Genomic DNA, 24,402 nt, shown 5'->3' on the forward strand with positions numbered 1-24,402 from the left:
CTCCTCAAACTTTAAAATCGTTTTAAACTAAATTATCTTCCCCTAATAGCCGTCACTAAACCCGGCTCCACGAATGTAAACATTTAGAGTGAACCACAGCTCATCAGACCATGTGGGGGGGGGGGGGGGGTGGGGGGTGGTAGTGATAGAGAGGAAGAGAGGGGACTGCAAGGCGCGCTTGCAACTTGTTTCCTAACGTCTCCCAGAAGAGAATTATATATATAGATAGATATTCGAGAAAGTTTAGGGGAGATCACTCCCGGTTTATTTACTTAACTGAAAAGGAACTTTTAAATTCAATTCATTAGTTAGTACTGCAGTATTTTAACACACTTTTTCAGGTAATAATATCTTTACATATTCAGCCATGATCCCTAATTAAATAATTAACTGTTGAATATCAAAAACCTATATCAAGTTCAATAAGTGGGAAAGAATCATCCTCTCATGAACTGATAAAACCGATAGACAAAAATAACATAAACTGGCCATAAATATGCAAACAGTTTGACCCATAGGATCTCTGGGACACACCCCCAGGGCATGCTGGTCCTGGTGGATGTAAGTGCCCTCAGGGCAGGGCATACAGCGGGCACCATTGTCTGAAACTTTCAGAAATGTATTGAGGCCGCATCGAGGCTGGGCACTTGACGTAATTCTGGTGTGTGATCGATCAATGTCTTGTGCTGGCGAACTTTGTGATAGAAGACAGTCTGATTAATGCCTCACAGATAATAAAAACCTATCTTCAAAGATGTTCTAAGGCATTTTTTTTATTTACTGCGCTGTACTGTAAATTACTTTGTATTAATATATATTAAATCATTTTTTGATATGTTACGAAATAAGTAGGCCCACAAGTTTCTTAACTATCATCAAACGCTGCTGTCTGAATTTTAAAAATATCATGGTTTAATTCATTATATGACTGAGTCAAAGTTGCGTGTAAAAAGAAAACATTTAAAATTATTTAAATGCATAGAAAAAGTATAGTTTTGAAAATATGACGTCACGTATAAAAAAATGCACTCAACACGCAATGTATCGTCTGCGCCAGGGGGGTCACAATCCCACCTTGACCCTGTCCAAACTGCTCTCATGTCAGGGTGTGGACAGCAGACGGCGTCATTCAGGCGGTCACATGACCTGACTTCATGCATCTGCTGCTTGCCACAGTCAGAGCAGAAGTTACAATCAAAGTCATGATGAGTCTTGGACGAGGTCAATGCCCTCTTGTAGTAGCCATCAGCGCACCCTATCACTGCGTCAGTCAGGGGCGAACAACTCTCAACAACAACTTCTTGTCTGTGTGAACTCGCTTCACTGCAGGGTTTACAGTCAAGGTTCTGGTGCTTGTGGTCGGACATGTAATGTCCTGCAGGACATTTCTCACATGTCCTGATGACTGTGTTCATAAACTGACCAGCACCACAGAAAAACTCTGTAATTCCAGCACCAGAAATGATACCAACATAAGCACACAGGCACACAGTTTGAAGCACACTTTCTGACGTCAGCATCATGGTGAGTAAATTATCGTTCAGCACATAGTTGTCTCTGTTTTACAAACGTCAAATAGATAAATGTAAAAAAAAAAACTATAGGTTTAGAACTTTTTTATTAATGTATTTGCACTAATACTGCTAAAATTGATTTCTATTACTGTTTACGATTTGTAAAGTAATGAATTAAAGATTTACACGTTATTGCTTTATTTAAAAAATAATACAATGTGTATTTAAATCCCGATATTTCCGTCAATAACTGACCGTACTTAAGTTGGGAACTCCGGACCTCGAATCATCGGCCAAACAAACTGTTCGAAAATTCAAGTACTGGACACAGTAGCCTATATAGCTGGTCTTTTAAGTGGCTCAATATGGCTGCAAGTAAACGGACCTTTCTGGGTGATAATCTTTTGTTAGCATACTTAATTTAAATTATAAGAGATTAACAATCGGGCGAAGTTCTTTTGTGACGCATTCTTAAATTGTTTTGTAAACTTACCTAAGTTGTGAAAAATTTATAAAAGACAGCTGTTAAAAAAACTGTGTTAAATAATATATATCCCAAAAATCATTGAATGTGTTCAACTACTGTCTAAAAGTGTAGCTTACGGCATAGTGAATTTCTAAGAAATGTAAACGTCTGTCATACAGTCTATAGAATCAATAAAATTTTACCACGTATTACATGACTTTATTCACAGCTAAACTGTATCTAATATCACCTGTAACGACTGTATACAAAGTATGCTTTTGTGTTAATAAAACCAGTAATCAATGGGGTGATCAGACAAATAGCTGGCGTTAGCTGGATGACAGCAGAGAGAATTATAGCCTGAAGCATCCTTCAACCGATAACAAATGTATCAGCTTCACAAAAGTTCAAAGCATGTCAATGACTCCCCACAATGAATCCCCCACCATCACCTCCCACACCATCACCCCTACACCATGACTCCCCCACCATCACCTCCCACACTATGACTCCAACACCATGACTCCAACACCATGACTCCCAAACAATGAATCCATTCTCCCTCACTAAGAGTCACACACTACTATTATTTTGTAAAACATTGGTCGCTTATGAAATGTCTTTCGTGTTTTAGGGACTAGTGCTTTTACTAAAGAAATCAGGTTTGTTTTATTTATTTTTGTCTCCTGTGTATTTAAAATTACATTATAATAAAGTTTTTATTCTACGTATGTTTTACTTCTGATTACTTCCTGAACCCGACACGGAGATGGGTTATTTTGGCGACTCAATAGCCAAGTAACCCTCCACGTAAATACTAGCTGGTTAACTCTAGCGTCAACAAAGGTTAAGCCGGGCGTCAACAGCAACAGGTTAACCTGCTCTGACGTCACGATCGAAAATGAAAGTAGGTATGGGTAAACCTCGCAAGACTCACGTCCTTATATAACCCCTCTCAGCCTAACTAAAGTTAGATTCTGGACAGTCACACAGCAACCAGCACACCAGAACTTCAGTAACAACATAGACCATCAGGAGCCATCTCTCACAGAAACCAGCACACCAGAACTTCAGTAACAACATAGACCATCAGGAGCCATCTCTCACAGCAACCAGCACACCAGAACTTCAGTAACAACATAGACCATCAGGAGCCATCTCTCACAGAAACCAGCACACCAGAACTTCAGTAACAACATAGACCATCAGGAGCCATCTCTCACAATGAAACAGGTTTGTGTTTTTTTGATGTTTTAAGCAAGTTCGTTTACAGCTTCTAAAGTTGCGAAAGTTTTTACAGCTTCTAAAGTTGCGAAAGTTTTTACAGCTTCTAAAGTTGCGAAAGTTTTTACAGCTTCTAAAGTTTTGCACTGCTAAGTTTGGTGCTTATATTGAGTAGACATAAACCGTAATTTTTTTTCTACAGCTTTTGTAATCATTATGAACTATTTTAACGTATGCGAAGAATTATATGTAGGTGTTTATGTTAAGTATCCCTTTACACATAACGCATAACACCCCACCCACAGCTATTCCAATACATTAAGAATGTATCTTCCATATAAAATTTATTTTATTCTTTTTCGTTCGGGGGGGTGGCAAAAGGGATGGGGGCGCTGAACGTTTTTCGGAGCACTGACCCCCCCCCCCCCTCCCGAAAAGATGCCTGAAAGAAACTCTGATCAATACAGTATACATATCGCATTAACAGTACGATAGTATCAGTCTAGTTAGTCACCTTGACATTGATGAATGCCTGCTTGAGACATGTCTATAAATAAATATAGATTTTGTTCGGAATTTACCCATAGACTGATCCGGTATCGATTAATATGAACCACAATAATCGATAAGCAAATCACGTGACAAATTAATCTGACAGATTTTACCACCCCGTTAATAAATACATAACAATTAGTTACACTGTGTACTGACGTTAGCACTTAATAACATATGATTTTATTTAACATAAGTGTTTTATTTCCAGACTGTGGGGAGACGGGAGAGTGAACGGATGTTTTGGACAACTACTGCAGCCATTTTTTCAATAGTAACAAGCTTGGTTGGTTTATTGGTAGTTTTTCCTGGCCAGTCTCCTCCAACTACTGCTTGCCCGAGTGGTCACTACCTGCTAGCCCGAGACCAAAAGCCTCTCCAGTGCGTGCCATGTCCAGACGACATGTACATGCCGGACACTGACCACACCAACGAGGCGTGTGCACGCTGCACCGTACCGGATGTTCGTGAACACCAGACGCTACTGCGCATGTGCAACTCTACGCATGACGCGGAGCTGGGCTGTCACGTGGGTTACTTCATGTCAAGGTCACAGTACGGTGACCTTCAGTACCAGGAGTGTCTGAGATGCATGGACTGCCCGGCCCTGGGGTTAACAGAGGCCACACCCTGTGGTCAGTTCTCGGACAGTGAGTGCTGTACCCCGCCAGGTGTCGCTACTGACGTCAACACGACACATGTGTACTGCTGACGTCAACACGACACTTATGTACCGCTGTGAGCTGGGGTGAATGTGTTCACGTCTGCCATATGTTGAACATTGCGTGGCTTTATGACCTGTGTAAATAATGTATGTAACTGTGACGCCATTTTTAGAACAGATTTTGAAAAATGTTTGGAAAATTTGGAAAATGATCGAGTAAAACATTGGGTTTTTTATTATTATTTATTATCCAGTTATAAAAAAAACTCAACTTGGTCAAAAAAAATTAGTTAAAGGAAGTGTTTGTGTGTTTATGATTGTGTGTATGTATGGGTGTGTGTGCGTGCGTGTGTGTGTAATTAATCTTATCAAACAGTTACACCAATTATATATAGTATGTGCCACATGCGTAGGGGGGGGGGGGGGCGGGGGTTGCGGGCCGCTCCGGGTGACACCATTTAGGGGGGTGACACCAAGGCAAAAAATAGCAAAATATATAGAGAAAAATGATAATTCCACTTACATCAAAAGTTTTAGGAGGGTGCAAATCGAAAGATTGAGGGGGAGGGATGCAAATCGAAAGTTTGATGGGGGGGGGGGTGCAAATCGAAAGTTTGTGGGGGGTGCAAGTCGAAAGTTTGAGGGGGGGCTGCAAATAGAAAATTGAAAGTTTGTCCCCGGGGTTACGCCTCTGGGGGTGACACCATTAAGTGCCGCACCGGGTGACACCCGACCTCGCTACGCCACTGGTATGTGCAATGCTTTTACCATTTTATTTTTTTTACCTTGTGTGATTAAATCGTTAAATTATTTTCAAACAATGTGTTGAACTTCTGTTGTGTAACTATTTCATTTTAATTTTGAAAACAATCAAACACGGTACCCTCCAACAGTGGCGTAGGCAGGGGGGTTAGGGGGGTCATAACCCCCCCCCCCCCCCCATAGACCCCTCGGTATATATATATATATATATATATATATATATATATATATATATATATATATATATATATATATGTATATATATATAAAGTATGAGGGGGGTGCAAATCGAAAGTTTGAGGGGGGATGGGGGTGCAAATCGAAAGTTTGTCCCCGGGTAAAAATTGGAACCCCCCCCCCCCCCCTTGAGACGAGCCTGGCAACGCCACTGCCCTCCAAATATAATCGTCATGGGCTGGCCTTGTAGATAGGCTTGACGACCCTCATCAACAATATGAAGCTCATGGCAGCTATACTGAAAGGTCCCGAGTTCGAATCCCCTGGCAGATGAGGATCTATTGCAGGGGACAGCAACCCATCTTGGAGAAAAAGATAAAGAAATACTTTAACATTGTCCAATTTTTTCCTGTTTGTTCGCATTCGCTTTTTATACATTCGTGTTTCTTTAAAATTCGTTATATTCAAGTGTATGAATAAAATCTTGAAAATTCATGCAGTTAAAATTTAGAAACTTTAAAAAGCTAGCGAAATGATATGTCGTCATCAGATAAACCTTGTAATCTGATTATGTTTTGTTTAAAACATAAGAGCCCTTATTTTCACTTTTATATTGTGTTTGTCGTAGATTATTGTTAAACAGTCTTTGATTTGTATACCAGATTCCACTTTGTGTTATTATAAAATCCCTAAGCTTCATCTGGTGGATTAAAACGTTTGCTAAAATGCGGAATATCTTTAAACAAACAACACCTTTCCAAAACAACTAAATATAGCCTAAGTAATCGATCGAAAAAATCCTAACCGTAACTGGGTTTTCCCGAACATAATTTATGACGTTTTGTAAAGAGTAGGCCTAGATCTAGATCTAGATGCAAAACAATATTCGAACAATTTCTCATAAATTGTAAATTAAACAGTTTTGTTAAATAAAATGTATTGCTTTTTTTAATTACATTTTAATATAAAGTATTGGAGTTTTTTTGTGGTTATAGGAAAAACAATTTAAATTATTTTTAACAATATACGGTTTCATATGGGAAATTTCCAATTTTATATTTTACTAGAAAATACCAAACAGAAACACTGAAGTTTTCATGAGAAAATTAAACAGTGTAGTGACATTCTTATTGCAATCACTCAGCTTTTACAGGTATGTTTGTTGTAGGCTGTTCTAGAGGTATTTTAACCCCTTGTACAGGTATATATATATATATATATTATAGGTAGATATGTTACAGGTAGATATGTCGCTGTTTATGTTAAGTTTTAAAAGTTTTAAAAGCTACGTAGTAAAACCTAAAATAGCTACAGCCTTATGATATAGAGCTAAGATGGCGGAGCCAGGATCGTCTCATGGGGGGGGATCAAATTTTTTCCATCATTATACATATACCCTATATATATATATATATATATATATATATATATATATATATATATATATATATATATATATATATATATATATATGGTTCCATGACAAATGATCTCAGGACAAATGATCTCAGACAAAATATCTCAGACAAAATATCTCACGGACAAATGATCTCAGGACAAATGATCTCAGGACAAATGACAAATGTGGTGGTTTCTTGTGGTGGTTTTATAAGACCCTTATAAGAGTACTCGAGAGAAGGCAAGCTTTAGCTCACCTGACGAGTGTATGCCATAGTCAGAGTTTCTTCCAGCCCCCCCCCCCCCCCTCAAACGAAATGGAATTTATATAGAAAATATATACTTTTGACAGTGTCCGCCCCCCCCCCCCCCGGAAATTGTTGTCTGGAAGAAACACTGGCCATAGTTTCAGCCACGGTGCTTGTAATTTACTGCTCACTTTTATGGGGTTTTTTTAAATCTCTGACAGAATATATAAATTATGTATTTTTAATTAATGTAGGAAATTTACTTTTTTTCTGGCAGTGAAATCTAATAAACAGAAAAAACAAAGATGGCGAGAACCTCCACATTCGCCATGCTGTTGTTACTCACAGCTGTTCCACTAAAGGCAGCGTACGTATGCCAGGCTGGTCAATACCTCTCCACGGACCACACCGGTCAACCGGCCTGTCTCCCCTGTCCTGCCGGCACCTTCATGAGCACCGGCAACCACGTGAACACGGCCTGCGTGCCCTGCTCAAAGCCGGACCACTACCAGTACGAGGTGAGGCTTAAAGATTGCTCCACCACACAGGACGCGGAGATTGGCTGCATCAAGGACCACTACCGCGTCGAGGTCAAGTTCCAGGACTTTGTGGACGGCGAGTGCAACAGGTGCACGGAGTGTCGTCTGCTGAACTTGTTTGAGGCCAGGCCGTGTGACGAGACAACAGATGCTGTTTGCTGTCCCAAACCTGGCATGGCCGTTGAAAAAGATAAATTCGATAGATTCAAATGTGTTGATGAAACTTCTTAAAATATTTTTTTATAAAATGTATTGAAAATATTTTAAAGTGATGAACACACTTAATATATCTCTACAAAAGTCTTGCTGTTGTCTTCTTGCTGTTGTCTTTTTTTTTTTTTTTTAAATTTCATTTCAATGTTTAGTATTTCAAAAACGTGTTGATAGGCCAATATATTTCAGTTATATATATATATATATATATATATATATATATATATATATATATATATATATATATATATATATATATATATACTTTTCAGTTAGCAAATTTAAAACACAATAGTGATTCGATGTGATACCAATCAGCACCATCCTTACTCTTAATTAAGCCACACCCCTTCCGACTAAAACACACTGCCTCATTATTCCCGATCAGCGATTGACTATAATTATATTCCATTAATTTAACAATGAACTGTAATGATGGCCAAGCTAAGCTTAAGTTTTAATTGTTACCTCCCCTTTCTACTTATGTTTTTATTCTGGCAGCTATTTGTTTCACCTTTTGATATTTGTGTATATTTTTTTATAGCTGTAAGACTGGTAACTTTTAAATAAAAATAATTTATTATTGAATTCATATAGTTATATTACTTTATGTGGAGAGAAAATGAGTTTTGAAAGAAGTAGCTTTACAAAGAATGTGTAGACCGATCAAATTTCAAAATGTGACGACATTAGTACAAGCTTTAACAGAATACATGTTGCTGAATTACAGTATAGAAATCAGCAATATGTTGGAGAATCGATTGCGGCTTGATGTAAATAACAATTTGATCCGTTGATTTAGTTACTTAATGGGGGGGGGGGTAAAATATTCTCTTATTTTGGTAAGAAAAAAAATTCCATTAAACTATTGACTGCATTAGTAGAAGCAAATATATTTCAACTTAGAAACAAAATATTACAGGAAAGTAAAATTGCAAGGTGAAAACATTTGTTTTGTTTCAATAATCATCGGCCAGTGGCACTTAATTACTAAGAGAGTTTAATTGGAAAATCTATTAATTTTAACTAAGAAATTATTTTGTATGTATATAATAGGACAGTCAGCGTAGAAAAAAAATAAAGAATCAATTTCTCTGCCTATCTTATTAATGAATCAGTTTTATTCGTCTGTTTAGTTCTCGAATGAATTGAATGTGTAACAACCGTATTATTTAGTGTTATTTTAATTTTTAAAATTACAATTTTTTAATCAGTATCTTTCTCTGTTGTTTTCTGCTATATGGGGAGTGGTGGAAGTTGTGAGAAGGCTGTTGTTTCGATTTTTTTTGTGTGTGCTTTAATTAGTTGTTTAATTAAAAACTTTACCATCAAACCATTTTATTCTTAGTTAATTCAACAGTGGTATACATTTAACCACAGCTCAAACTATTCCATTCATTTCAATCTCTCAATACATAAAAATAAATGAATTCAAAATGCTAAAAACGCTTCATACCACGCAACACATTCGTATTTAACGAGTGTATAAATAATTGAAACCATGAAGCGCCATTTTTTTTTCAAACGATAGTTTTCGTTAGATATATAACAAATCTAGAAACTATTTTTAAGCTAGAACTATGAAAAGTAGCCTATTGTAAGAAAGATAATAAAGTGATATACAACTAGTCCTGTAGTAGTGCAAATAAAGTAAATGATAAAATGATAAGTAAATAAGTCCAGACTATTCCCCCCGCCCCCCCACTTGTTTACTGCGCCTTGGTTGTCGGATATTCTACGAGTTGTATACGCTGTTGTTGGTTCAGTGTGAATATTGATTTACGGCCTACACTAAATCTTGTTTCTTTACACTGCCAGAAACAACAGAAATATCTATGGACCTACAGGTCTACTTTACTTAATAGAGCACTTTTAATCTCTAAACCAATAAGAATACGATAAATTTTAGGACTCACATCCTTAAATGGGACCATTCTGTGAAAATGTGAGACAGAATAGAGAAAGTTTGTCACTGTGTAGGGACAATGTGGGAGACAATTCATAAGTCAACGTAGAGGACCAAAAAGAGGACCATAAAGAGGACCATGAGGAGGACATTAAAGGGATATTAAAGAAGTAGATATGTAGTCCCCAATACTCCAAATGCCATTCCAAGTTGTATCGTCGTTTTATAGTTTCTAGTACAATAATTTATTGGCACGTCGTTTTATTATTGCCAGTACAGTAATTTATTGGCCCGCCGGAATATGAAAATGTGGCTGTAATAATCTCCACTTGTCTTTTTAACAGTCTGTATAGGCGGAAGGTAGGAATTAAATGACATTATCTGTGGTTTTATAGCTTTTTATAGTACATCCTTCTCAATGGTATTTGTTAAATACTGTCAATGTTAAATTCTATATTACTGTCAATGTAAAATGTATATTACTCACAACTGTTAGATCCAATGGTTGAAGACAAAATTGATTTTAATGCGTAAAACTTGAAGTAGAACATTAGATACATTTTTTTTAAAACAAAAACTGTTGTATAATATGGTCAACGTGGTCAGAGGAAAGGTATCTTTCCAGCAATAGTAACCTATACGTTTACATGGTGACCAGAAAGATGCGCAACGGGAAAAAGCGCAAACAGAAAAAAGCGCAAACAGAAAAAAAGCGCACACAGAAAAAAGCGCAAACAGAAAAAAAGTGCAACCGTTGCGCATCTTTCTGGGAACCCGTTTACATGTAGATGACAGTTTGCTTTGTACCAAGAGATTCGAGTCAAACATCACGGGATTGCTGTACTCGGAGAAAAAGCTCGGCACTTTGATGTTGTTTTGTGTATTGCTTTTTTTATCATACTCCACCTATTATCACCGCTTAGAAATAGTTGTGCCTAGTAAAAACCTTTGTTTACAACAAATTAATATCTTAACCAAACGACTTGCAAACACAAGAGCATGCGACCGACCAAAAGCAAAAAATATGAAACGATATGATACTTTTTATTTCAAACATGGTTACTGTATTCTAAGAATTTTGAATGATCCACAAAAATAGTTCCAATTTTTAACAAGATCCCGAATTTAAGCCTTCATGTGTATATTTTAAAACTTTTCGTCCTTAAAAATTTACAGTAGCAGAAAGATATACAAAGAAATGAGTATATGATATATATGTAGAGAAATGTTAAAATTGTTTATTTGAGTGTCACAACCATACGCAGCAGCGTATGACAAATGTAGAGCGATTGCTTTAAGCTGGGCTTAGACGAGTCTTTAATGCCTGCTTGAGGTCATAGGTCATCTGCCAGTCCTGTACCACAATGAGGCTGTCCTCCATGACAGCACTCAACAGCTCTGTGGGCAGCTTGTACACGTGTCTCTCGTCAACCAGGACGACAACCCGCGCAGGGTTGGCTGGTGTCTGAGCGTAGACGGCAGCCCTGAAGGTAAACATCATCCAATCGTCGTCATGCAGGAACTGCGGGTTGTACACCAGCAAGATTCGCCAGCTGGAGTTGATGGCCTCAACTATCCCGCGCGCGGTGTCTAGACAGGGCAAAAGGTCACGGTCACGTAGGAATGACGTCATGTGCAGCTTGTCTTCTATAAATTCTCGCAGCGGATGGCAGGCAAATCTGTAATCTCTGTCAGCGTAACCGATGTAAACACCGATTTTGTAGTCAGCGGCTGTTTTAAATTTAAAACCGCCGAAATTTTGAATGATGAAATGCGTTATAAAAGTCAGTTTTTTGCTGATGACGAAAGTTAACAGAAACCCAATTACGATGATACAAAGTAGGACCAGGGACAGGTAGAAAAAGTATTCGCCCCAACAATGTCTCCACAAGCCGTCCAGGTTGTTGTAGGTGCTTGTGTTGGTCAGTTGTCCAGCCTCGTTCATACACGGGAAAACACGACGTTCGCCCAACTGCACGTGGGTAGTCTTTAACCAGATAAGGAAGTTTAAACTCTCGCACGTGCAAGACAGAATGTTGCCGCCGATGTTGAGGTTGAAACCTTGCGGGTTTTGAGCCCAACGGTCGAAGATTTGTCTCGTCTCCACATCGAGGCTGGTGATGACGTTGTTCGAAATGTCCAGAAATCTGAGCTGTGACGTGTAGTGTAAGCTAAACGGTACAGTTTTAAATCTGTTGTCGGAGATCCTCAGCCTCGTTATATTGCTGTTGTGACGAAACATGCCTGCATCGAACATGGTCAAGGAGTTTGAGGACAAGTCCAGGTTCTGTAAATGTCTGAGATTGCCCAACAGCCGGCTTCCTCTCAGAGACATGAAGGTGTTGTCTAGGAAACAGTTGGACAGCACCAAAGTTTCCAGGCTCGGCATTGTGTCAAACCATCTCTCAGACACAACGGACAAGTCGTTGCTGGAAAGATCTAGAAACCTGAGTCCCGTGAAACCGAAGAGAAGGTGCTCAAATTTAGCCAGTCCGCTGTCAGACAAGTCCATTAACTCTATACCCTCAGCCCCGCCCACCGTAAAGTCAATGTTAAACGTGTATGATTGTATCAGCCTCCTTATATTCAACTCGATGAGAGATTTCGAAATAAAAATATTTAGACCAAATAACTTTTTAAAATCGGTGATAATGGTAGAATTGATTTGGTTGGATAAATTTCTAGAATGCTCTGTTGATGTAAAGTCTTGAGGAATTATTGAAGTGTTGTTAACCATTTCGACAAATTCTCTGCTTTTAGTTTCTGTTCGTGTCATTTGAAAATAGTTTCGCCAATTAAATTTCTCATCAAACTTCGCCCTGAATGTATCATCAATACGTAGCGTCCTTATATTCGCCGAGGAAAACAAACGTAGGAAAAATATCCGCGTGCCCACAAGGGGATTTTTCGTTAAAGAGATTTCCTCCAGACATGAGTCCCACAGCCGACTCCACAAGGCGCCGCCTATGACGATGTAAATTTGGTTGTTGAGGAACAAAAACCGCTTGAGGCAGATAGTAGTCAGATATTTCGTTATAGAGCTGTCTAGGTAGCTGTCGCTCCGTAGTAAAGTCCCGTCACTAGTTGTAATGCCGTAGGACACTCTCTCCATGTATATCGAGGTCATGTTCCTGCCTGCAAATGGCCAGAGCAGACGTAAAATTCTTCTGATGCCGTATGGCACGATGTGAAGATGTAAGACCTCCAATTTTATCAACGGCTCAAACGCGCCTTGGCTGATGTGGCTTATATGTTCCAGGTCAAAAATGTACAGCTCCCGTATGTGCTTGACGTTTAAGAAGCTGGTGTTGGTGATGTATTTCACGGCTCCAGAGAACTCCAGCCTCGTTAACTTTGTGAAGTTCATGAACCTCGGGTCAAAGGTTAGTGTGTCACCGTGCGTGTTGACTGACAACGTTTCCAGAAAGTTCTGACAAGACAGGTTCTCCAGCAGTGACGTCACGTTTAGCCCGCCATCTTCCTGACGAATCCGTAACTCGGTTAAACTTTTCAAATAACTTAAATTTGAATGAATGTTTCCTCTGAGCCGGTTATATTCTAGATCAAGCACTTTTAGATTGTCTAGACCTTTGAAAGCGTCCATCTCGAAAGTTTCCATTATGTTGTACCTGATGGTTAAGTTGTGTAAGCGAGTGAAGTTAACAAACGTCATGTTGGCTATGTTCGATATGTGGTTAAAGTCCAGCAGAAGTGTTGAGGCGTTCTGTGGCAGCGTAGATGGGATCTGGGACAAGTCTTTCAAGCTGCAGTTCACCATGACGTCATCGCCAGAAGCTACGATTGGACACGAGGATATCAAAGATACGTGACCTTCACCTTGGTCAGTTTCAGCTCCTGTAGTTACCCTCCCACCTTTGATGGACAGGTCAGTATCAGCTCCTGTAGTTACCCTCCCACCTTTGACTGACGGGTCAGTATCAGCTCCTGTAGTTACCCTCCCACCTTTGATGGACAGGTCAGTATCAGCTCCTGTAGTTACCCTCCCACCTTTGACTGACGGGTCAGTATCAGCTCCTGTAGTTACCCTCCCACCTTTGACTGACAGGTCAGTATCAGCTCCTGTAGTTACCCTCCCACCTTTGACTGACGGGTCAGTATCAGCTCCTGTAGTTACCCTCTGTCCCTCTTGCACCAGATGCCCCAAGTCTCCTGCAGCCTGGATTATGGCAGCGCTGGTCTCCTTCCTGTACGTCATGGAATTTGTTTCCTTGAAGCATGTGACTAGTACAATTATCGCCAGATACAGATATCCATGTGAAGCCTGCATTGTTTACTAAGAGAATGGAAATGAAAATAACACAAAGATTCATTGACATAGGAAAGCTTACAATTTGTGTCATCACAATGATTTACAATGTGTCAATACGTTTGCTGTAAATCGAATCACTGTTTAAAATACAGTTGATCTTTTGGTCGATTTTATTTCAAAACATTATAGAAAAACTAAGCAAAAACTGCATTTTTCTATAAACGTATGTTTATAAACTTATGTTTATAAACTTATGTTTATAAACTTATGTTTATAAACTTATGTTTATAAACTTATGTTTCTTCTGGACGTCGAATTCCGGAGATCGGATAATACAGATCTGTAATTTGTGTACGGTAATTGAGATGTAACCAAAGAACTGAGATAAACATATCGACATAAGCGTGCTTTGAGTTATTAGTGCGGTTAATGTTATGGGTTATAATTATGTCAATTTGTGTGTTATAGAACTGTCATTGTTATGTTAAAGTAATGCCAATGTTATAGTACTACCAAATGTTAGATATCATTTAACACATGAACCACATAGCGCTTTAAAATTTATCAAATGAAAATCATTATTTGAGCTAGTCTACTATCTTAAATGTTACCATTTGGACAGAACTGTGAAGAATCTCTGTCTCGTGTTGCTTTCTCTAGCCCTTGTGGAAATATAAACGAATCGTTCGCCAGGAGAACCAACAAAAAGTTTAGCACCAATCGCATACGGAGGGGGGGAGGGGGGTGGCACATGAAACATCCAGGGCATGGGGGGCAGACAATAGTTAAAGTAGGCAGAATTCACCCCCCCGACCCAGAGACGCCTAAAAGAAACACTGCCTGGTTGTAAGCCAGTTTACAGCAGCCGTTATATTATTTACAGCCGTGATCGACGTTTTATTATCAGACGATTTGTCCAATAATTTATGGGGACTAAAAATGTAGGTTGTAAAAGTTCGCCGAGAATAGGAAGCAAATGAAGTATACGCTATTATGTTTGTCTACATCTACGTGTAGGCATATATATATATATATATATATATATATATATATATATATATATATATATATATATATATATATATATATATATATATATATATATATATGTATATATATGATATTTTCTCGTGATTATAAACAAAAACAAAGTAAAAATTAAAAAGCTGTACTGCACTGTGTAAACGGTCATAGGACTAAAGGATGTTTCTTAGTGTTTCTTATCAGATGCAACTTTATAGCAATGACCACACTCTCTAGACAGCCAGAATACATTTGTAGATGCTATTTGAATAAAAATATTTTCATTAAAAAGTTTAGAATTCATACAACTTATGAAAGTGATGAACAGTTTGAGAAGGAATTTAGATCACTTCTTCGCTTAAATGGATGTTCTACAGATAAACAGTATCAAGATACTTTGTCAGAGGTGCACGAAGAAATAAAACGCAGATCAACATACCATGAGCAATTTCTTGAAAATTATGAATATAATCAGCAACATTATGAAAAACCGAATCCTGAAATATGGAGTCTTCAACCCTGTTTTCTTGACCCAAGGTTTGTAACCATTGCACATGATGCCACAGGTCTGTCAAAGGAAAAACTCATGTCTCTAATATTTCACATGGGAGGGGATATAACAGAAGCCATGGTATACAAGCTTCCAGTTTTCACCAAAGCATTTTGTTTTAAACTGATAGATGAAATATCTAATTTTGAAAAATTTCCCGGAAGAAAAACAAGGCCAAATACAATGAATGCTAGTGGAATATCATTGGATGAGATGGGCTTATCAGATAGTCTGATCACTTCACTTTCCAGGGATTTTTTCAACCAATCACTCGCATCCTGTTTCCTCACTGGGGTGGGGGCCTCATTGATTCCTAACGAGCATTTATTGTAAAATATGAGGCTCATGGTGACAGGGGACTAAGCCTACACTTTGACAATTCAGAAATCACTGCCAATATTAGCATCAATGAAGACTATGAAGGGGGACAATTGCAGGTCCGTAAAATGTCAACAGCTGCAGGAGTTGATGAGGAATTTTCAGAGCCTATGGTCAAGATCAGTCATGAGATGTGCTTTGGGTTACTTCACTGTGGTCGCCAACACCACTCAGCACTACCCTTAAATCAAGGAATCAGATACAATCTAGTCATCTGGATGAGAAGTTCAGAAGTTCGCAACAAAATGTGCCCAATGTGTCACGACGTCCCAGATTTGATTGAAGTGCCTATTGCTGGTGATGGCTTCATTCCAATAAAAAAAAGCAAACACATATGTAGTTATTTATAACTATTATTCTTGCATACTGAATTGCCTTAACCTACTAAACTTGAATAAATGTAAATAAAATGAATGTTTTTATAAAAAGGCTATTGTACAGCTATTATATCTACAGTTGTAAAGTATTCTTTTAGTTGTTGACCACTAACTTATAGAGTCCTTTCATATGACGTCACGTCCGTTCGTGATACCTACGCCCGCCGCCACAGTGGTGTACATCAGACGTAAACACAATCAGCTGTTCGCCAGCGCTGGACGTGTTCACCAGCGCTGGACGCGTTCACTGTATGTAAAGAGCCGCACCCGCGGAAAAGGAAAAATACGTTAAAAAACTTGAACTCTTAGGAATTGAAGATCCTTATACTGTTATTGACAGTTTCGTATAAATAAATATGTGGACAAAATTTCTAAATAAAAATACTGTTAGTAATACTGTTTGCGTTTAGAGTTAAAGTAGCCGAATCTGATCAAATGCAGTTTTCGATACTTTGTTTCAGGTAAGGACAGTAAAATAATAAACTTCATTTTAATTATAAAAGATGACTATTAATAAAACAAATATGCTCGACCTTCACAAATACAAATAGTAAAAGACAAAGTCAAAAGTAATAATAAGAATAATAAGATCTAATAGTAGGCCTAATACCTGGCTCCGCTGGGTAGACATATAATCTAGAATCTACTTCTTTACTTAAATTTAATTACTTTAGATCTACATTCGATTCAAAATACACCCATAACAAATCAAAAGTAGTCATAATAGGCCTAATAAAGCATTTAATTGTCTCTAAGATCTAAAATCTCGCTCTATTATCTAATCATTTTTTTAGCAAACGAAATTTTCTGAAATTCTAGTATGACTAGACTTAGATCTAGAATCTGCTACTTAAATTAAATTGTAAAAACTTTATACAAGCATGTAGTTGATATTATTGTAGTAGAAGGCTTTAATAAATTACTAAGGCCTACCTACTTTGTTGTCTTTTTACAGCAATATGTATCTGACACTGGACTGAGTTTAATTAAATTCAAATTCATATCTAGTAATTGGTCTACTAAGTTTTTGTAGCCTAGTAGTACAATCTAGATCATACCAGCCAACAACAAATAACCACATTATTATTATTTGGTTAATGATTAGGCTAATTTTTAAAAAAAAATCCACTGTTTATAAAAGAAAAAAATCAAGCTAGAAACATTATAAGTGAGATGGTTTAGAATAATAACAATGGACCCAGTCTACAATTGATACAATTGCAGGTCTACATAGGGCCTACAGTCTAGTAGTTTACAGTAGGCACCTAGTGTGTAGCTAGTATACTAGTGTGTAGCTGTCCAGAGTTAAGATTCTTAATGCCTTAATGCTTTCCCCTGATAAGCCGTGTGTGCTATAAATGACATAACATGACACCGAGGTGAGAAGTGTTGAGGGGAGAGCAGTGGGACTTTCCCCTTTGTTCTCCCTGCTGGGCCCTGAGGGTCAAAATTATATAAGAAATACTATCTCTGTGGGGCTGGGTATCACGGAGGTGAGACATTTTCAGGGGAGGGCAGGGCAGACTCCTCTTAGGTTTTATTGTGGCTAGATACAGGTGGGGGCAGCCATCATGAGGGTTGAACGTCAGTATTAATGTGTCTGATTACTTCCCTGCTGGATTATAAGGGTCTTAAATTGTATAACATGCTACCCAGATTGGTTATTACCCATGGATTATATTAGCCGTTGTAGTGTGGGTTTTGTAGGAGTTAAGTGGTCTCACGTTTGCTACAGTAGATAACCTATAATATATTACTGCATTTGATCAGCTTCGTCTACTTAAACTCTAAACGCAAACGGTATTACTAACAGTATTTTTATTTAGAAATTTCGGCCACATATTTATATTATCCACGAAACTGTCAATAACTGTATAAGGATCTTCAATTCCTAAGAGTTCAAGTTTTTAAACATATTTTTCCTTTTCCGCGGGCGCGATTCTTTACATACGGTGAACACGTTCAGCGCTGGTGAACACGTCCAGCGCTGGCGAACAGCTGATTGTGTTTACGTCTGATGTACACCACTGTGGCGGCGGGCGTAGGTATCACGTGATTTAGGTCACGTGTTTGCAAGGACTCTATTAGAAATTACATACTAAAAGCAAAAATATGATAAATTAATAAGCATCCATAAAATGTTTTTATTTATTTTGTATATCCTTTCTAAAGACAATTTGTATAAATAATTTAACACAAGATCAAGACAAATTTATGTTTATTTCATTGTGTGGAAAAAAATGTACAAAAATAGGATTGTATTTTTCAGTCAACAAAATAAATATGGAAAACATTAAAAAAAAAAAAAAAAAAAAAAATATATATATATATATATATATATATATATATATATATATATATATATATATATATATATATATATATATATATATATGCAGATCTCCAGGGACAGATCCAGGCCTAAAAAATGAGATGCTTATGCAGACTCCTAAGCATCATACACATATTACATAATCATAGTGATTGATTGATATAATTTAGGAGTAGTATGCTATAGTGGGCGACACGAGTTTTCCCGCGGCATATGTGCAACTTGCGACAGTTTATTGGGTGTTTATTGGGGCGTCCAGCACAGGAGTAGGGGTGTAAACTGTACCGGGGTCTCCGCCGTCCACACGATCATACGACCAGGAACACACTGGGCTCCCCATTAGCACTTGTGTGCATCTATATTTGTCCTAACGAGCGCTCTACGCCAGCGATTCGGTGGGCTACTACAAACTATTACCAAATCGAAACTGGTTGGTCGCTGGGTACACTGCGGTAGATTGAGCGGTGGCTTACACGAGAGCCCCACGACATTACTTACATTGTGGAGTCGACGAGGTATGTTCTAGCTCACTATTGTGGAGAGTGATGACGAGGTAACCCTTGTAGAGAGTGATGACGAGGTATGTTCTAGCTCACTCTTGTGGAGAGTGATGACGAGGGATGTTCTAGCTCACCCTTGTAGAGAGTGATGACGAGGTATGTTCTAGCTCACCCTTGTGGAGAGTGTAGAAATGACGAGGTATGTTCTAGCTCACTCTTGTAGAGAGTGATGACGAGATATGTTCTAGGTGGAGAGTGATGACGAGATATGTTCTAGCTCACCCTTGTAGAGAGTGTAGAGAGTGATGACGAGGTATGTTCTAGCTCACTCTTGTGGAGAGTGATGACGAGGGATGTTCTAGCTCACCCTTGTAGAGAGTGATGACGAGGTATGTTCTAGCTCACTCTTGTGGAGAGTGATGACGAGGTATGTTCTAGCTCACCCTTGTGGAGAGTGATGACGAGGGATGTTCTAGCTCACTCTTGTAGAGAGTGATTAACTTCTGGATATTTATTCTAATGCAATAAGCGTTTGTTATTTATTCACGTGTCTAAAAATAAATCTTTGTTAACAATTGAATGTTTTTAGTACATACTAATTTTTATTAATAGCAACAAAGGAAACTTGTATAAAATTGTATTCACTGTATCATAAATTAAAAATAAAATAACAGTTTATTATTACTATTTTAAGAACAACATGTGGTTAACCCTCCCCACCCCTACTCCATGCTATGGTCAAACCCCCTATGGCCAAAGCGCCAAAGCAACTGTGGTCAGAGCCCAGCGTACAATATTATCTAAAGTTAGACAATCGCCACTAAGTGCTCAGGAACAGGATAACGACAACACTACAAAAAATGTTTTTCATGAGTTGAGCCTGGCAGAACCTACAAAAGTGGGGTGACCTTTGACTGCAGTTATAATTTTAGTCAAGTGCAATCTGGCAACCACCGTGTAGAATTAAAATAAAAATATCTAAAAATATCAGATCTAGGTCTATTCAGTGTTTTAATAGAATGTCTAATACACAAATATTGACGCTCTGCATGTCTGACATTGGTATAATAAATGTTCTATGCATATAATGCAAATATTATTTTAAGTAAGTGTTAATGCAAATTTAATGGTATTATTATAACGAAGCATTCTATGCAAAATTATGCACATATTATTATAACAAAGTGTTTCATTCAAATAAGATATTTATTATAACTAAGTGTTGTTTGCAAATATAATGCAAATATTATTTATAATAAGTATTCTATGCATATATAATTACCATAAAAAAATTTTTAGCACATTTATAGCCAGAATACTGGAGGCTGAAAAAAATCATTTTAACTCTGTTCAAATATATATTAAAAAGCTTGCACATTCCTTATTTCAAAATACTATACAAATTACATCTTTTTCTGGATAGGGATACTTTTCAAAGATTTCAAATCAAATTAGAAGACAATCACCAACAGACATGATAATTTTAAAAATTCAAACAGAAATTAATTAGGGAACTACTGAGATAATTACACATGAGCAGTGTCTCTGGACACCGCAAAAGAAAACAAGAACAGGAAGAAGAAGGGAGACATGGAGGTACACGGTAGAAAAACAACTGACATTGACTGGAAGAAAGTTGCTAGAGAAACAAAAGTTGAAAGAGGTTTCTGGGGGTGGCACCAAGTGTCCTGGGCACTGCAGGGAAAAATTATGATGATGATGATTGTCTTTGGAATGTTAAGAACCAGATTATTTATTTTTCTGTGAAAAGCCTATGTGAAAAGTAACTGACACATGTCTGTTTAAATAAATGTTTATAAAAAGTCAATGTTCAAATGAAGCTGTTTTTTATTAAAAGCAAAAAAATGACCAAGCTAAGAATATAATTTTTAAAAACAGTTCGATTCTTAAAGGTTCATTATTATCTTAAAATAATGACTAATAAATAAAAAATTAAATATATTTGAAATTTTAGCATATATTTTCGGTCTTTGTTAATATTATTTTCACAACTGTAAATTATTTTTAGTAAAACATTTTAAATTATCAAACCAAGAAACAAGAAAAGCAAGACAATGCATTACATTTTGCGGCACCAGATACATGAACAGTTGTGATACACACAGTGTCACCAGTTCTCATATGTACAACACACACCATACAGCTGCTTGTGTTGTCCACTGTGGTCCAAACTTCACCAATCATAATAGGTTTCTCATCACCAGACAACACACCTGGGTATTTGAGCACCTGATCTATTCTGGCACCAATCGCTCCTTCACCTGCCTGTCCAATCGTGAGTGAAACTACATACATGCCATCTGTCGGGGCGGTGAATATTCCAGTTGATGGGTCAAAGGATCCACTTAAATTGTACTTAATGTTGTCAAAACCATTTAACAGTGTGTGCATCTTTGGAGTTATCGCATCTTTTATGTATGCAGTAAATCCCACAGGAAATAGACAATGATTTTCTAAAAATTAAAAAGAAAAAAGTATATATATGTATGTATATATATATATATATATATATATATATATATATATATATATATATATATATATATATATATATATATATATATATATATATATATATATATATATATATATATATATATATATATATATATATATATACATATATAAATATATTTATTTATTTATTTATTTATTTATGTATATATATATATCTGTGTGTGTGTGCATGTGCATGGATGTATATGTATATATATATATATATATATATATATATATATATATATATATATATATATATATATATATATATATATATATATATATATATATATATATATATATATATATATATATATATATATATAAAACCCTTTAGATGGAAGAAGTGTGATTAATTGTAAGAAAGTTGATGTGAATCCTTAACTGAAAGTAACATTGACAGTTTACAATTCAAATTACATGTTAGAAGCTAGATTCAAATTGATTTATCACTATAGAGCTCACAGAGATTCAAAAGAGACTTCAACATACAGTAATCCAAGTTAAAGATGAATGAGATATTTTTCTGGAAATTTTTCTATACATAAGGTTAATAGTATTTAGTTAACCTCACCCAAATCTGTTACTTGTCTCTGTACTGAATTCATTTCATTCATCAATAAATGTAACTAGATTTTAAAAATGTTAAAAAAAATGTTATAGCCCTTTTTCCATTAGAAAAAGATTTCAGATATATAAAAAACTGAACACAACAAAAATTGGTAATGCTTTAAGGGTTTCCTAAATATCAATGACTCAATAAAAAAAACCATGCTCAAATGCTAGATAAACTTGATGCCACCACATTGATAATAATGAATTTTATACATTGTATATATATATATATATATATATATATATATATATATATATATATATATATATATATATATATATATATTAAATAAGAGATATTTAGCTAATTTAATTACCTTTCTGGAAGTTTCCTTTTTCTTTTCATCTATTACTGGTATTACTTGGTTCAACTTTTTCAAACATTGTAAACTAATTAGTCTTGATAAATTATTCTAGAATTGATTAGAAGTTTTTAAATATTAATCAATGTAGGACTAGTTTAAAGCTTGTTTGGCACAATTAAGCAATTTACTGAGTCAGAATGATACATTTGAATATTATTTTACAATTTAAATTAACATAATACTGTTATTAGAATAAATGTACAAATATAAATATACAAAGTGGCTCACATAAATCAATATACAGATATATATTTTTTTTAAACAAGACCTTCTTAATGAAGTCATGTAGTTGTGAATCTAAGTTTTCTTTATTTTCATCAATTTTTTTATCAGCAGACTGCAGCAGCGCTTCTATATTTGATATTTGATGTTTCATCTTTAGGTCCTGTTCTTGGCATCTATAAGATAATATTTTACTACATTAATTTGCAACATTCAATGAGATAATGTAATTATGTCTATAAAGTTATAACAAAAAATTTAAAATATATTGCTTTTTATTAAGTTTTTATAAGAAGATGAATTTTGTGAAAGAAGCAAATACATATTTTGATCTCATGTTCTGACCTTGAATCAAGTTTCTTTAAGACTTTATTAAACTTCTTTATAACAACAAAGTTCTGCTGACCCTCAAATAACAATGACACAGCTTTCTCTAAGTGATCAAGGCGATCAAGCATTACCTGATTCACTAGATCAAGGATTTTAAAAATTGAGCAAAGAATGAGACAGATTTAAAATAATTTTTTAAATTTAATTTTTACATTACGTTTTTAAGACAATCAATCTATTTTGAATACAGCATTTTTAACTATATCTGACAGCCGCCAAATGTAATCTTAATATCAATGGATAGGCAATTTTAGGATCTTTTCATATGGGGTCGGGGTTACAGGCTTAGAGTTTGTAGGCCCTTTATATGTAGGCCTATATACCTTTGACAAATGTGGCCAGAGTAATTGACTAATTGTTTATTAACAAAATATAAAAATCTTAACACAAACAATAATTTCTTACCTGAACTTATTGACGAGTCCTTGAAATCTTCTGTTTCACTTGGAAGCTTCTTTGCATCATCTGAGAGCTTAAAGCTATCAAGTATTTTATTCAGCTCACCTTTATTTTAAAACATAATTTTAAATATAGCAGCCATAAATTTGTTGCGACTTTACCTCAAACAACTAAATCAGCACTAGACTAATATACAAAAACAAAATCAATATACCTGCAATATACCTGCTATCATTAAATAAAAGGAAAAGTAAAAGTAAAGTTTCCCTTTCAAGCCTGACGGTCTATGGGGCAAGTGAAGTATAGTTCACTTGTTTCTGTGATCTCGGCATATGAAGAGATAGTGTGGTCAGCACTATGCCCAAGCCGCCTTTACTTACACCAACGTGGGTGGACTCAGGGACGGTCTACTGATTTAAACCCGGATTCGAACTCGAGACTTACGGGTTAGTAGTCCAGCTCTCTACTGCTAGACCACTCTGTCCCTTTAAATAAAAGGAACAAACCTTCAAATATTTTAGATTTTTCCATTAAAGCATCCCCAACTTGATCCATTTTTAAATTAACAATGCGTAGCTCTTCCCTAGTGCCATCCTGATTTTGAATCACTTTAGCGACATCTTTGTTTATCTGATAATTAAAGAAGTAAACAGCTTTAAAATGTTTCAACTATAATTTATAGTATAAATACGTCTACAATTTTATAACATAAGAATAGAGCTTAATTGCTTTATATTTCATTTATTAGATCCATACAAGCACAAAATTGACCTACTTGATAAATAGCATACAATAATT

The 24,402-nt window shown here is 36.3% G+C and overlaps 5 protein-coding genes and 1 long non-coding RNA gene across 8 annotated transcripts; 3 read left to right on the plus strand and 3 right to left on the minus strand.

The window, feature by feature from the left end:
- Positions 1 to 2,958: 2,958 nt before the first annotated feature.
- LOC131947215 (tumor necrosis factor receptor superfamily member 25-like) lies at positions 2,959 to 4,722 on the plus strand. Its single transcript, XM_059308363.1, has 2 exons — positions 2,959 to 3,213; positions 3,968 to 4,722. The coding sequence occupies exons 1-2, from the start codon at positions 3,205 to 3,207 to the stop codon at positions 4,466 to 4,468; spliced, it is 510 nt and encodes a 169-aa protein (XP_059164346.1). The 5' UTR covers positions 2,959 to 3,204; the 3' UTR covers positions 4,469 to 4,722.
- Positions 4,723 to 6,208: 1,486 nt separating this feature from the next.
- On the plus strand, positions 6,209 to 7,853 carry LOC131947216 (tumor necrosis factor receptor superfamily member 25-like). Of its 3 annotated transcripts, XM_059308365.1 has the most exons (3): positions 6,215 to 6,266; positions 6,427 to 6,512; positions 7,283 to 7,853. In XM_059308365.1, exon 3 carries the CDS (start codon positions 7,311 to 7,313, stop codon positions 7,773 to 7,775), a length of 465 nt encoding a protein of 154 aa, XP_059164348.1. In that variant the 5' UTR covers positions 6,215 to 6,266; positions 6,427 to 6,512; positions 7,283 to 7,310; the 3' UTR covers positions 7,776 to 7,853. The 3 variants fall into 3 exon arrangements, with proteins under 3 accessions (XP_059164349.1, XP_059164347.1, XP_059164348.1); XM_059308366.1 differs by having other exon boundaries at positions 6,209 to 6,560; XM_059308364.1 differs by having other exon boundaries at positions 6,209 to 6,512.
- Positions 7,854 to 10,957: 3,104 nt separating this feature from the next.
- On the minus strand, positions 10,958 to 13,951 carry LOC131947199 (toll-like receptor 4). The gene has a single exon (XM_059308348.1). It carries the CDS (start codon positions 13,949 to 13,951, stop codon positions 10,958 to 10,960), a length of 2,994 nt encoding a protein of 997 aa, XP_059164331.1.
- Positions 13,952 to 15,100: 1,149 nt separating this feature from the next.
- LOC131947218 (2-oxoglutarate and iron-dependent oxygenase domain-containing protein 2-like) lies at positions 15,101 to 16,372 on the plus strand. The gene is made up of 2 exons (XM_059308367.1): positions 15,101 to 15,362; positions 15,494 to 16,372. Exons 1-2 carry the CDS (start codon positions 15,319 to 15,321, stop codon positions 15,837 to 15,839), a joined length of 390 nt encoding a protein of 129 aa, XP_059164350.1. The 5' UTR covers positions 15,101 to 15,318; the 3' UTR covers positions 15,840 to 16,372.
- A 3,318-nt stretch (positions 16,373 to 19,690) lies between these two features.
- Positions 19,691 to 23,212, minus strand: LOC131947214 (uncharacterized). The gene is made up of 5 exons (XM_059308362.1): positions 23,161 to 23,212; positions 22,862 to 22,991; positions 22,546 to 22,641; positions 22,188 to 22,242; positions 19,691 to 21,567 (listed from the first exon to the last, which is right to left on the minus strand). Exons 2-5 carry the CDS (start codon positions 22,967 to 22,969, stop codon positions 21,140 to 21,142), a joined length of 687 nt encoding a protein of 228 aa, XP_059164345.1. The 5' UTR covers positions 22,970 to 22,991; positions 23,161 to 23,212; the 3' UTR covers positions 19,691 to 21,139.
- Positions 23,213 to 23,216: 4 nt separating this feature from the next.
- LOC131947221 (uncharacterized) lies at positions 23,217 to 24,235 on the minus strand. Its single transcript, XR_009387852.1, has 3 exons — positions 24,111 to 24,235; positions 23,611 to 23,709; positions 23,217 to 23,284 (listed from the first exon to the last, which is right to left on the minus strand). It is a non-coding gene; the product is annotated as an uncharacterized LOC131947221 (long non-coding RNA).
- Positions 24,236 to 24,402: the final 167 nt, after the last annotated feature.

This window comes from Physella acuta, unplaced genomic scaffold (genome assembly GCF_028476545.2).
Source record: "Physella acuta isolate Inbredline_101_S28 unplaced genomic scaffold, ASM2847654v3 ptg000589l, whole genome shotgun sequence".
NCBI lineage: Eukaryota > Metazoa > Mollusca > Gastropoda > Physidae > Physella > Physella acuta.

What these genes read in the sequence shown, in the direction of transcription:
- LOC131947216 (XM_059308366.1), top strand. Translation starts at nt 7,311, where the DNA reads ATGGCGAGAACCTCCACATTCGCCATGCTGTTGTTACTCACAGCTGTT.
- LOC131947199 (XM_059308348.1), bottom strand. Translation starts at nt 13,951, where the DNA reads ATGCAGGCTTCACATGGATATCTGTATCTGGCGATAATTGTACTAGTC.
- LOC131947218 (XM_059308367.1), top strand. Translation starts at nt 15,319, where the DNA reads ATGGATGTTCTACAGATAAACAGTATCAAGATACTTTGTCAGAG. An exon ending in ATCAAGATACTTTGTCAGAG is followed by an intron (nt 15,363 to 15,493) that starts GTGCACGAAGAA and finishes TCTTGACCCAAG; the next exon opens with GTTTGTAACCATTGCACATG.
- LOC131947214 (XM_059308362.1), bottom strand. Translation starts at nt 22,969, where the DNA reads ATGAAACATCAAATATCAAATATAGAAGCGCTGCTGCAGTCTGCTGAT. An exon ending in AAAAGGAAACTTCCAGAAAG is followed by an intron (nt 22,243 to 22,545) that starts GTAATTAAATTA and finishes TTTAAAATCTAG; the next exon opens with TTACATTTATTGATGAATGA. An exon ending in GAGACAAGTAACAGATTTGG is followed by an intron (nt 21,568 to 22,187) that starts GTGAGGTTAACT and finishes TTTAATTTTTAG; the next exon opens with AAAATCATTGTCTATTTCCT.